Consider the following 14247-nt stretch of genomic DNA (forward strand, 5'->3'; position numbering starts at 1 on the left):
TACTATTCAATATATTCATAAATGATCAGGAAAAATGCGTAAACAGTAAGGTGGCAAAGTTTGCAGATGATACAAAACTAATGAAGATAGTTAAGTCCCAGACAGACTGTGTAGAGCTACAAAAGGATCTCTCAATACTGGGTGACTGGGCAACAAAATGGCAGATGAAATTCAATGCTGATAAATGCAAAGTAATGCACATTGAAAAGCATAATCCCAACTATACATATAAAATGATGGGGTCTAAATTAGCTGTTACCACTCAAGAAAGAGATCTTGGAGTCATTGTGGATAGTTCCTGAAAACATCCATTCAATGTGCAGCATCACTCAAAAAAGCAAACAGAATGTTGGGAATCATTAAGAAAAGAAAAGGAGGACTTGTGGCACCTTAGAAACTAACAAATTTATTTGAGCATAAGCTTTCATGAGCTACAGCTCACTTCATCAGATGCATTCAGTGGAAAATACAGTGGGGAGATTTATATACACAGAGAACATGAAACAATGGGTGTTACCATACACAATGTAACCAGAGTGATCACTTAAGGTGAGCTATTACCAGCAGGAGAGCGGGGGGGGGGGTGAACCTTTTGTTGCTCTCCTGCTGGTAATAGCTCACCTTAAGTGATCACTCTGGTTACAGTGTGTATGGTAACACCCATTGTTTCATGTTCTCTGTGTATATAAATCTCCCCACTGTATTTTCCACTGAATGCATCCGATGAAGTGAGCTGTAGCTCACGAAAACTTATGCTCAGATAAATTTGTTAGTCTCTAAGGTGCCACAAGTCCTCCTTTTCTTTTTGCAAATACAGACTAACACAGCTGCTACTCTGAAACCAGTCATTAAGAAAAGGATAGATAATAAGACAGAAAATATCATATTGCCTCTAGATAAATCCATGGTACACCCATATCTTGAATACTGCACGCAGATGTGGTCACCCCATCTCAAAAAACATATATTGACATTGAAAAGGTTCAGAAAAGGGCAACAAAAATTATTAGGAGTATGGAGCATCTGCCATATGAGGAGAGATTAATAAGACTGGGACTTTTCAGCTTGGAAAAAAGACGACTAAGGGGGGATATGATAGAGGTCTATAAAATCATGACTGGTCTGGAGAAAATAAGTAAGGAAGTGTTATTTATTCCTTCTCATAACAGAAGAACCAGGGGTCACCAAATGAAATTAATAGGCAGCAGGTTTAAAACAGAATTCACAGTCAGAATTTTTTCACAGAACGCACAGTCAGAACTCTTTGCCAGAGGATGTTGTGAAGGCAAAGACTATAACAGGGTTCAAAAAAGAACTAGATAAGTTCTTGGAGGATAGGCCCATCAATGGCTATTAGCCAGGATGGGCAGGGATGGTGTCCCAAGCCTCTGTTTGTCAGAAGCTGGGAATGGGCAACAGGGGATGGATCACTTGATGATGACCTGTTCTGTTCATTCCCTCTGGGGCACCTGGCACTGTCCACTGTCGGAAGACAGGATACTGGGCTAGATGGACCTTTGGTCTGACCCAGTATGGCCGTTGTTATGTTCTTATGCTATTGTTACCCACACTAGCTGGACTCAAGGTTGCCCGGGTAAGCCAGCCCATGCTCAACTTTGGCTGAGCCATACCCATAAAGGCAAAGCGATTGAGGTAAAGGCAGGCATGTGTTTCATGTTAGCCGCAGTAATATATTATTTCCCTCTTTGCTGAAATACTAATTACTTTTTTATTTCACTAAAAAGAATCCTGTCCATTTTTTATGCTCCCACCTGGATTCCTTCTTTTCCACCTATGTTATATTTACAATGTCCTGCACTGTGCTGAGTGCCTTAACAAGGATTTTCGGTGCCCACAAAACTGCTAATAAATGCAAGCATAACGCACTCAAAATTCTTCCAGTCCATCTTCAAGATGGGTAGATGGCAGAGTATCAGGCTGGCTGATGCAAAAGCCACAATCAGGCATTTAAGACATCTAACTGACCTAAATTTTATGAGGAAAAGTGAAGCCAGGGTTGGCAAACCCACTATTACTTGGCATACCCTCTGGGTTGGGAACAAAATGACTATACTATTTCTGTACAGGCCTTTCCTGCAGCTGTTGAAAGCTCCCATTAAGTTCAATGGCTCAGAATCAGACCCCTAAAAAGGATTTACATAATAATGTTTGTATCACACACATATTATTTTAATTCATTCCCGGTTCCCCCCATCATTGTATCCATACATTTGTGGTTTTAATATGGAGCCTGTGAAGCCCTTGTTTTCAAATGAGCCTGATTCAGTGAGGACACACATAATTAAAATTAGCAATCATACTAATGTGCTGGTGATGTAGAAAGCTAGTTGAATTAATAGAATCATCTACATGGAATTAATTGAAAACAATGACTTTACTGAAGGCGCCTGGTGGCCTCCTATTAATTCATGTACTGTTCCATTAATAATGATGACCAATTAAAGCATCTGTTGAAAAGTCTGCCATGAAAAATTTGGCAGGAGAAACCAAACAGAGCTCTGCTGGACTTTCGCGTTTGCTGAATGTTACAAGCTGCTAGTGGAAGTCTTCAGCAATATTTAATAAGCCACTTCACAGATGGAACTCTGGCCTCTTTAGCTTTTTCTAAGCTAATGGGCAAACCATAAATGGCTCAGATTGAGAAGGCTGCCTTCAAATCCATCCCTTTCCCAGGCTCAACACCTGTTTTGGTCCACTACTTTCTTTAGCCTGTGTGCACATCCTCGAGTACACTGGGGTTTCCCCAGGGTATATATGTTCTGATCTGTCTGTGTATTCTGGTACCCCTAACAGCTTGAAGATGGGGAAAGCATCTGGGTGGTTTGAAAGGAAAATGGCCATGTTGGTGACAGTTGCCTAGAAGAACAGAAATATTCCCAAATGTAAGGCTGGGGAGCCATGTGGGAAGCACTGCAGATGCTCACTCTGGATACTTTATTGCAGGAGAATAATGGGCCAATTACTGAGGTTAGAGCTTAATGTGCTGGAGGAAGGGAGAGGGAGACAGTCAAGTCAAGGGTTAATATGTAAATAGACTAATACTAAACAAGGCTTGGGTTCAGTTGCAACACGCACACAGGCCAGGGCTCAACATACTTCATATTTACAGTATTTTAAACCACTCCCAGCGAACAGGACCTGAGCTCTGCTGCCTTTTCTGAAGCTCATTTCTTCTGCATTCTAGCTGATTCTTAATCGCCACATGCAGAGTTTGTGCACTGTTTTGGACTTCACATGTTAAGACTCGAACACTATTACTCCGAGTTTTGAAATGTCCGTGTAAACAATGCAAGACGAAGAACAACTGTAGCACTAGATGACTGTAAATGTTTATTATTAGCAATAGTGCAGAGCACTGGAGGGCTGGGTGGCACTGTACATAGGAGCACTGTCCTGAGCAAGTGGTGACATGTGAAACTGGCCTGTCCCAGGGGGCAGCTACAGTTTCTTCCTTGCCTTCTCCTTGCCCTGGAGGGTAAGGGGGGGCAGTGTGTGTCTACAGGGGGAGGGGCTGAGATGTTTGGTTTTGTGCTATTAGAAAGTTGGCAACCCTACCACCAGGACCAGCCACACTAGCCCCTGTCAGATGGTCCCTGGGGGCAGCTGTTGGGGGCCACCGAGCAGTGGCTGCCATGGCCGCCCCCGGGACTGCTGCTCTTGAGGTCCCTGGACCAGCTGCCTGTGGCCACCCCAGCAGCTGCCGGTGCGGCTGGCTGGGGGCCGCACAAGTGGTTGGCTGCGGGGCCGCTCCAGCAGCACCCCGTGTGCCTGTCCTCAGGACCGCCTGAGTAGCTAGCCCTGGGACCAGCTACTTGGGTGGCCCTGGGGTCAGCCACACTGGCCACTGCAGAAGTCCCGGAGGCCATGGAAGGTCACGGAAATTGTGACCTCCGTGACAGACACACAGCCTTAATTATGTGATTAAGTACTTTAATTCTATTTTCGTTTTGTTTGGTTATTTAATCATGAGTTTAAGTCTTTCAAGGTTGTTACCTTTATTGAAAATTTTTCTCCCTTGGATATTTGTGAAAAAAAAGAATTAGAGTTTTGGATTTTGGCAAATGCGGGAAACAAAACAAGAAAATTAACTTACAAAATAGTGGGTATGTTCAGTAAACCTACAGTATAAAATGCACACAAAGAAAGGAAGGGAAGAAAAATGGAATTTTAAAAAGGGAAGAATCTAGGGATTTGATAAAAATACTGGCTCCAGTCCTCTATGCATGACAGGAAATGCCATCACGTGCACTTGTTCCATGGTATAGAGTTCTCACATAAAGCTGGCTTAGTTCATGGTCTGATCCACTGATCACTTTCTGGTTTTTCTGATTCCCAATGTCTCAAATTGTGGCTGTGTAACTATCATGCTTATGCTTATCCAGATTCACCCCCTCGCTCTTGATTTTAATTTTCTGGGCCTGAAGGTTGGGAGGCAATCTCGGGCAGGAGGAGGAGTGGAGGAAAGAAAGGAACAGGAACAGCTGGCTGGAGGAAAGAAGGCACAGAACTGGAACCCTGAAGCATGTGCAGAGGAATGGGTCGGGAGCTAAGAAGCCAGGCAAGGAAACCCAGAAGAGCAGAGGGCTCTCCGTGACAGCCAATAGGAGAGCACAGGGCCATGTATGCAATAGGAAGAAGCTATGTGCCAACAGCCAGGAGGACAGTGAAGGATGGTGAATAATGAGGAGTGCAGCAGTACAGACCTTTGAGGATGGCTATACATTGAGGGTTTCTGCTCTCTGGAAATGAAAGGGTTAAATTGCCTTTCAATCTTCCCCATAGTTCAGGCATATCTTACACAGTCCAACAGAGGAGTACGGCTCCAGTAGCAATTCCCAAACAGATGGATTTTTACAATGGGAAATGCTAAGAAAACACGTTCACAGTCGCCGCACGAGTGATCAGCCTGGGAACACAGTCCCCAACTCAGCACAGCACTTCAGAGTGCGTGTAAGTGGTTTGCTGAATAGAGAAGGACTCAAGCAGCTGCTTATGTTCAGTGCTGAACCAGGGTCATGATCTATTCAAAGCAAACCAACACTACTGAAATGGCCTAAGTAACTCTACTGAGCAGAAACTATGGCACTACAAAATCCTGACACTTCCTCCAAATTCTCAATTTTTGTAATCACAAAGTGTGTAAGGAGTTTTAACGTATCAGGGTCATATAGGCAGCATTAATGGGTGTACTCCAAGACTTATCTAATACCTTACACTGTTGCCGTACACTGTAGTCACCAGTCCAGGTAGAAGCCATTACCATGTATTTTTAGAAAGCATGATTTATAAAGCTGGTCTAGACAAGCTGTAAAGCTGGAAATTCAGTATGCTAACACTGAGGCTGATTTTGTCCCATAGCTGACTTAATGTGCTGCATCTGAGTGCATGGCATGGCACTGCTTCATTATCCTTTCCTCGTTCTGTGCAGAAATGGATCAGAGAAAGTTAATTTAATACTGAAGCAGTGATTGCACAGATGATGTTTTTTTGCTCCCAGTAAGTACATCACTAATTATATGATAACATCTCATGTTTTTATATAGACACACACACGTCCCAGAAAATTCTTGCATTTGTCATCATCTGTCTTATGATTTCTACTAAAAATATGGCACAATTTTAAAGGGCTGCAGAAGAAAATTGTTCAAGGTAATTCTTCACACTGATACCCCAGTGACTCAAACACACCCTGCAAAATAAAATTGAAACACTAACACAAATAAATCAGGCAAATAAAACAAGCAACAAATACCGTAAGTAGATTTTTTTTTTTTACCCCATAAAGGGAGAAGTGCCAGAGTGTTGTAGAGTCCAACAGGGACTTTGCAATTGCTCTTAATTTTACTTGGAAGGCATCCAGATACTATGATGATGGGTGGCAGGACAAAACCCTAAAATTAGATTAGATAAAATAGAAAACTGTGTGCACACATACACTGAACATCTACATTACATTTACACTGACGACAATGAGAGCTGCAAGTGCTCAACATTTCTGGGGAAAAAATCAGGACTTTTCTACTTAAGTGTCTAATTTTAGGGACCCAGGTTTGAAAATATTCATTCTGGTCACTCTTTTCATAAATACCTTATGTCATTGGCTCGCAACCTTCCCAGACTACTGCACCCCTTTCAGGAGTCTGATTTGTCTCAAATACCCAAGTTTCACCTCACTTAAAAACTACTTGCTTAGACAAAAATACAAAAGTATCACAGCACACGACTACTGAAAAATGGCTGACTTTCTCATTTTTACCATGTAATTCTAAAATCAATCTATTGGAATATAAATATTGTATTTACATTTCAGTATATAGAGCAGCATAAAGAAGTCATTGCCTGTATGAAATTTTAGTTTGTACTGACTTCACGAGTGCTTTTTATGTAGCCTGTTGTAAAACGAGGCAAACGTCTAGATGAGTTGATGTACCCTCTGGAAGACCTCTGTGTACCCCCAGGGGTACGCGTACCCCAGTAGAGAACCACTGCCTTATGTTACTGTCTTTTGTAAAGTAAATGATGCTCACAGGTGCTGATTTACCCTTCCCACTATCCTGGTAAAAACTGAAATTTCAACTTTGTCGACAATAGGGAAATATTTCAGAAACTTTCCCAGCATTTCCAAGACTAGTTTACCTCCATGGTTATTAGCAACAGAGGGAGGACTGGTGTAGATGGGCTGCTGGCATTTTAGGAAATGAGTAATCTAATCTTGCACAAAGCAGACCTATTCAATATGGTGCTTAAAAGGCTGGCACCCCTGGCTATGCTGGGGCTCTCAGTGTTGCTAATACCTGTAGAGCTGAACCAGCATTAGCAATAACAGGGAAGTTTTAAAAAAAAGCGGCTTGTTTTAGATTTGGCTTATAAGAGCTTGTTGTCCATTCTCACAGCCCTGCATATTTACACTATTCATGATTTGTATTACTGTAGGACCTAGATACCCCAAGTCTCATTGGAACCCCACTGTGCTAAGTGCTGTACATAATAAGAGGCAATTCCCGCCCTGAGAAACGTACAGTCTAGACAGACAAAGGATGGGAGAGGAAAGAGAAAGACAGTGAGTTGCCCAAGGTCACAGAGTAGGTATGTGGCAGAGCAAGTACTAGCAATCAGGTTTCCCAGATCAGTGCCCTGGCCACTGGACCACTCCGCAGCTTAAGTACTATAGGAACTTCAGCTCTTTCGTTCCCTACCGAAAAAGGCTGTAACAACGCCTCTCTAGTATCTGCTTAGGTAGCGTTTCTTTGCAGAGATCTTTCCTTCAGTCTTGCAGCAGGAGGGGAACCTTTAACATAAATGCATAATGGAGAGTGCAGAATTCTGCATTCTCAAACCTACACTCTGAGTGCTCAGCTTCAGCCTGTCCCCAAGCATCTTTTTAACACATCACGGCACTGCCAGCTTTTGCAATACAGTCTCAAATATGCCACTTGTTTAAGTTACCATTTAAGAGTATTTTTCATTTTTCATGCCCTGCTGTGATAACTGGCAGGCAGAAGTGGATTAAATGAGGTTAGCGAGAGAATGGAATAACGCACACACCTGCTACATTGCATTCATCACAGGGAATTGCTCTTTTCCCTTGCAAGCATGAGTACAGAAAGGTATATTCAGATGCGTAAATGTCTGAACCTATACTGCTATGATCACATCAAATGCGGTGAACTTTTAAGTCTCAGTCGGTATTAATTGTGCAAGGTCTCTGTGCAATCTGGTAAATTCCCCGGTGTTCAGCATTTGCTACTGCAATGTCCTCGTACTCCATGTTATTAAGCCATCTCTGCAGGGACGCGCTACCTCTCCCTTGACTGGTTTCTGTATGCCACTTAATCATCCTCTTTCATCCTTACCAGCGATACTTCATCAGCTGGCAGAGGTTTCTCAGCAGCCTACGGGATCAAGAGACAGTCAAAGGTACTCATGTGACTTGGGGGAATGGAGATTTGGACGCTTCTTCTTCCAAAAACACAGGCTCCTACCAAGGAGCTAAAGGAATCTTGGTTAGTCCCCTCATGGGGTTTCAGAGCCCAGACTGCTGAGCGCATGTCTACCAGAGCCCGAATGTCTACATTGCAATTTTTATTTCCGCAGCCCGAGCCCACTGACCAGGCCAGCCGCAGAAATGCCGTGGGTCTTTTATTTTAGTGCAGACATACCCACAGACACTTAGAGCTGGCTGAAAACCAGTAAACATTTTCATGAAAAACATTTGAAAAATATTTTGAAAAAAAAAAAAGGGAAAAATTTGAAAGTTAGAAAAAATGAGACCAGCTCTACAAATACTTAAAGCATATTATTTCAACCACTGGACAGCCTGGCTACACTTACACCAACCTTGTAAACTTCTGTTTGCCCCAGGTCAGTAACTTTGTCAGGCAAGCAAAACCTCCTCCCTCCCCCCACAGTCACCACCACAGCATGAAGGGTGGTCTCAAGAAGATTTTTGTGCCTGGGCTGATAAATCCTCATTATAATATTGCAAGGCTGCACTTATATAATGAGCGCATTAAGATTTTCCTCATTTTCATGTAAAACCTGTAGCTTGACTCATTCAAACACAAGTTCATGTTTTCCCTTGTCCACCTAGAGTTCTTAAAATTCACAGATTTTTACCATCCACACTTGGCACAGCAAAGATGCAGGCTTTCCCCAGAGCAAAAGTTATAACAACATTGGTTCCTGGCCATCGGGTCTCAGTGATCATGGCGATGGGGTTGGCGAGTGCTAATAATGGTCACTGACAGCTGTCTAGCTGCAAGCTTTCACAGCATCCTGGTATTACAGGAAGGAAAGCATTTTACAAGGGAGTTAAATGATTGCCAAACCCCTTAGGGGGCCCGTCACATGTCAGGTGTACTACCACTTGAAGGCAAGCATCATAGGTGCTAGCCCTGCTGGGTCCCCAAAACCACTCAGACACATTGCGAAGGGAAAGGGTCATTTACCAGGGCTGGTAGGAAAGGGAAAGGTGCAAATACCCTGGCACAGAGGCATAAACAGTTACAGCTCCAGGTGAGCAATAGCGGCTCTGGTTTGGGCCCCTATGGCAGTCCAGTGGAGATGGGACTCTTCAGGCCGAGTGCCTGGGGTGCCCGCAACAGTCCAGTCTCCAGTCAAACAAAGAGGAGCTTGCGGGTTTCTAAGCCAGGCCCAGTTAGTCTCTCTCATTGGGGCCCCTCCCCACTGGCTCCTTGCGCAGCCGCTGCTGCTCCCCCCCAAGTCCCACGCAGATTTGCACCCAGTCACAGCCTGGTCCACACGCAGCTCTGCATATGGTTCCTGAGGATTCTGCTTCGAATTCAGCTTCTCTCCAGCTCCTGGCTACCTGGGAAGCTGCTGCTCTCATAGGGTTGCCAACTTTCTAATCGCACAAAACTGAACACCCCTGCCCCGCCCTTTCCCGAGGCCCCACCATTTTTCCGAGGTCCCGCCCCGCGCTCGCTCCATCCCCCCTCCCTCCATCACTCACTCTCCCCCACCCTCACTCACTTTCACCGGGCTGGGGCAGTGAGTTGGAGAGCGGGGGGGAGGGTATGGGCTCTGGGCTGGGGGTGCAGGCTCTGGGTGGGGCCAGAAATGAGGGGTTCAGGGTGCAGGAGAGGGCTCCAGGCTGGGGCTTGGAGTACGGGAGGTGAGGGCTCTGGCTGGGGATGTGGGTTCTGGGGTGGGGCTGGGGATGAGAGGTTTGGGGTGCAGGAGGGGGCTCAAGGCAGGGGCAGTGAGTTGAGGTATGAGGGTGGATGTTTGGGTGCAGGAGGGGACTCCAGGCTGGGGCAGGGGGTTGGGGTGTGGGAGGGGGTGTTGGGCCCCGGCAGCGCTTACCGTGGCTCCCAGGAAGCAGACACCAGGTTCCTATGGTCCCTAGGCACATGGGCGGCCAGGGAGGCGCCGCACGCTGCCCTTGCACCTGCAGGTGCTGCCCCCACAGCTCCCATTGGTCGTGGTTCCCTAGGGATGGCATGCACCTAGGAACTGCAGGTCAACCTGACGGCCACTTTCGGGAGCTACACGGAGCCAGGTCAGGCAGTTTAGCCCCGGGCCCACACTGCGCTGCTAACCAGACTTTTAACGGTTCCAGTCAAAAAACAGATGCTTGGCAACCCTATGCTCTCAGAGCCTGGCCACTTCCCAGTTCAGGATCTTTCCCCTCACCTCGCCAGGAGGAAGGGGATGTGCAGCGGGGAAAGGGGCTGACGGCAACTGTCGTCACCTGCTTAGCAGAACCATCACACCACGGTTCAGGGTACTATTAACCACATTTTAATGAGTGGAAATTAGGAGATTTTCCCTTCTGATCAACAGCAAAGGGATACATACCAACTCATTATATTTCTTTTTGCATGAATGCTGTCTTCTAAAAGGATTCCTCTAGTGGAAAAACCCAGCTTTAATGGCTTCTGCACTTAGTTATGTGTGGGTAGGATCTGTGTCTGCAGAGGGATGACTTAGGCCTTTAATATCCGTGCCTAGAATATGCAGCCTTTGCGTTAACGTGGTAGCAAGGCACCATGCAATCGGCAATGAGTCATACTCCAAAGCACACTGCAGAAGACGAGCAGCATGGAACAAATGCACCTGGCCCCTGCAGAGAGAGCCTGCTGCTTCTTTTAAATGGCTATTATTCCTCGTGAACAGATGTCAGACTGGCAGCACCAGGGAAGGAGGTCCGCTGCTCTGCCCATAAAACAGCACAGGTTTACCCGGCGCTGCCTCAGCTGGGACCTTGAGGGACCACCTTAAGGAATGAGATGGTAGTTTAACCTCTTTGCCAGTTAGAGCATTGGCATCTCGGATAGGGACATCTGGTTCACTGGGTACTCACTTGACAGTCCCCAGCCCTATTTCACACAGGCCATTAAAGAGTCATCAGGTAGTAATGACTTGTGAGTCCATTACTAGCTTTGGGACTGATGCTCCCTTCTACCTGCCCTGCCAGAGCAAAGGAAGAGCTGACAGACTTGGGGTGAGAAGACGGAGCAGCAGCTCCACAGCGTACTCCCCATCCATGGGAGCCTTCCTTCCATGGCAACTGTGGCTTGGGAGCAGGAATGCCAGAGTAAGGAGGGTCACAGAGCTAAGGACATGGCTTGGGAGGGGGAAGGGGAGAAGAGAAAGACAGCTAGAAATGATTAGGTCTGGTTCTGGCTGATGGTTCTACTGCTGTTTGTAGCATGTAGTCCTGCTTATTTTATGAAAGAATATTCTGAGTTCCCTTATTTTTCCTATCTAATCAGTGCCCTCATACACCCAGAATAAATAAATAAAGAAATAAATAAAAAAAACCCAGAAAAAAGCCATTGCTGTTTTGCTTGTAGAATAAATTTTTAGGGAAAATGTGTGAGATAATTTTGGGGTAAAAAAAAAAAAAAAAGAACAGCTGCACAACAGGAACCTGGATCATGGACAATGGACCAGATCCTCAGCGGCTCTGAGGGCAGCACCACTGAGATCAATGGAGCTTAATGTTGATTTACACCAGCCAAGAATCATAGAATATCAGGGTTGGAAGGGACCTCAGGAGGTCATCTAGTCCAACTGCCTGCTCAAAGCAGGACCAATCCCCAATTTTTGCCCCGATCCCTAAATGGCCCCCTTAAGGATTGAACTCACAACCCTGAGTTTAGCAGGCCAATGCTCAAACCACTGAGTTATCCCTCCCCCCAAGGATCTGGTGCAATGTTCGTAGGGACTTTTGATACTAAAATAACCCAGATATGTGCTGTATGGTACATTGGATGATCATTTTAAGACACTTTAGTATTAGGTAATATATTAATTCATGGCATCTATAAAGGAAGCAGATACTACAGTGATGAACATGGTATAAGAGACTATTGAGAACAGAACCCACTAAAATACTGCCATCATTTTTAATTCAAAACCCTGAAGTTGATTGCTGGGCTTAAGGGTTGCACTCAAGGTTTACAAGGCAAAAAACTAATTTAGAAGAGAGCAACTAGGTTACTTCTATATTAGAAGCTAGGCAAATTATACATTTATAAATAATTATCTAACTGAGGCTTCCTTATTTACTTAGGCATTTATAAAAGATTTAGATTCAGAAAGGGAATGTAGTTAAAATGAACTATTTGCATCTTTTATTAGCTATAAATTAAGCAAGGTGCCCAGACATTATGGTGATCAGTGATATCGAAACAATAAAGAAAGAGTCTGGAAGGTTGAAATGTCAGATTCCCTTCTTGGAGAGCTCTCAGATATATTGGACGTTAATGTTTTTTCTTCCACTACTCAAGTATGGATGTTCCATGAAAGAATTTTGGGGGTGGGAGGGAAGGGCAGGGGAAGATGATGGGTCAGATGTTGATACATTTGTTGCTCTCTGTAGGGTGGCCCAAAAGCAGGGCCTTGAGTAGGCTCTGCAATATGATAGGCCAAATTCTGCAGCAATGTTAACTCACGCCATCTGCATCCCTTCATGTCCATCACGTAATCCCTACAAAAACCACACACAACTATGGCTCCCAGTTGAAAACAGTCAATGACGTAAAATTAACCAGTGGTAATTTTCAACTGTTTCTCCCCCAGCACATGTGTCCCCCAGAAGTCCCATATCCTCTCCCCGGGCCTTGCTCTCATGGTAGTAACTTCTCCTGCTCCCAGCTCCCAGAGCAGAGCTCGTATCTGGTTTCAGTGACTCACCTCCCCTTAGTCTGGGGCCCTGGCTGCCCAGTGATGATGGTGGTATAAGAACCTACACAGAAGAGAAATCCAAAGGTCCTTATTCAGTTTATGCACAGTCCCTATTTAGGTGAACTCCTAAGGATTTCAATGGGAGAAGGATAATTTCTGAGCACTGTAAAAGGCGAAGGAAGTTGATAGTTGTCCTGGTGGGCTTGATCCACTGAAGTCAATGGAAAGACTCCACTGAGTGAATTGGCTCACGCCCAGTTCGCACATGCAGCTCCTGACCGCATGCAGATGATTATGCGCACATCCATTCAGAAAGCTGGCTAGGCTGGTGGAGGGACTTAGCAGAAATGAACACGGATGGTGCTAGCAAGGGTTTTCGTCAAAGGACAACACATGTGACCAAAACAGAGATTTAGTCCAGTCCCAGGATCCTGAGTGGGAGGCTCCCTTCCTTTTCACGGGCAGGCTCCTGCATCTCTCTCTCAAGTGCCAATGTATAGTGCTTCCTCTGAGAGCCAGTACAAGAGCCAGGGGAGCTGCAATTAGGATCAAGGTTTATTCTTTGCAGGCTAGTCACTGGGGGTGACAATCCCAAACACTTAGTGAGTTTTCATCCCATCTAACGGGGGTGATGGAACAAGTAAAACCTGATCCAAAACCCACTGGAGTCAAAGGAAAGACTCCCACTGACCCCAGAGGACTTTGGATCAGGCCCTTACTCATCGGCTAGCATGTAACACGCCTCATTTCCATGCATTTGCATAGCAATCTGCAAGCTGACCCACTCAAATACCAGCTCACGTATCCTTCCCTTATCAAGGGTTCTTTGCATTCACAGGTTCTCTGCTGTAGCATTAAATCATTCAGTTTTACTTCTGAATATAAATAGGGGTCTTAGCCCTCAGAGCAGTAGCACATCACTGATGTATTATATGTTCACTAATCAGTGGAAACTGCATACACAGTGAGAAGAATTAGATCTATAGAGTTTTTCAACACCATACACAATCCGGGGGAGGTTATCAGAGAGACTGAGTAACATGAGATCGTCACACACCCAAGAAAATTAACCAAATATGAATAGATTACTCACCGCAAGCACAAGAAAAGCATAAAGGCAACAATAAGCGCTCCTATAGATATACAGTGCCCCAGGTAGTTTATGATGAGAGCAATCTTGTAATGGAGTGCATACTTCCTCTGGAGGTAAAGAGATAACAGGATTAAATCAGCATGAGTCTCTGAGCACTGACATTAAGGAACAGTTAATCAGTTTAGGAAACTATAATTACTTTTCTTGATTTTAAGATGATGTTATTATAATAACCCAAGGGCTACAGTTTATGGATTAGCCAAGCATATTGTCCAGACATAAAATGCAGTTCTTCTAACCACAACGTATGTTTCAGTTTGGAATTTTTTCCATATAGATCTGGCCAAACAGAACTTTTCTGTGGAATTTCAATAGGATTCAGTGTTACCTGGCTTATACTACTTAAATCTTCACACCTTAAAGCCAGCCAGGGCGTCAAAGGCATGACTCTGGAAAGACAAACTTCTCATGATTCCGAC

The 14247-nt window shown here is 44.9% G+C and overlaps 1 protein-coding gene across 4 annotated transcripts in view; it reads right to left on the reverse strand.

Annotated features, from left to right (window-relative positions):
- Positions 1-14247, reverse strand: part of CRHR2 (corticotropin releasing hormone receptor 2) — a 246297-nt gene that overhangs the window by 82554 nt on the left and 149496 nt on the right. For all 4 annotated transcript variants that reach the window (XM_073334745.2, XM_073334747.2, XM_073334746.2 and 1 more), the window contains one exon: positions 13769-13875. In XM_073334745.2, coding sequence (XP_073190846.1) covers positions 13769-13875 — 107 coding nt within the window. The remainder of the gene's footprint in view (positions 1-13768; positions 13876-14247) is intronic.

The sequence above is a fragment of the Lepidochelys kempii genome, chromosome 2 (genome assembly GCF_965140285.1).
Source record: "Lepidochelys kempii isolate rLepKem1 chromosome 2, rLepKem1.hap1, whole genome shotgun sequence".
In the NCBI taxonomy this organism is placed as follows: domain Eukaryota; kingdom Metazoa; phylum Chordata; order Testudines; family Cheloniidae; genus Lepidochelys; species Lepidochelys kempii.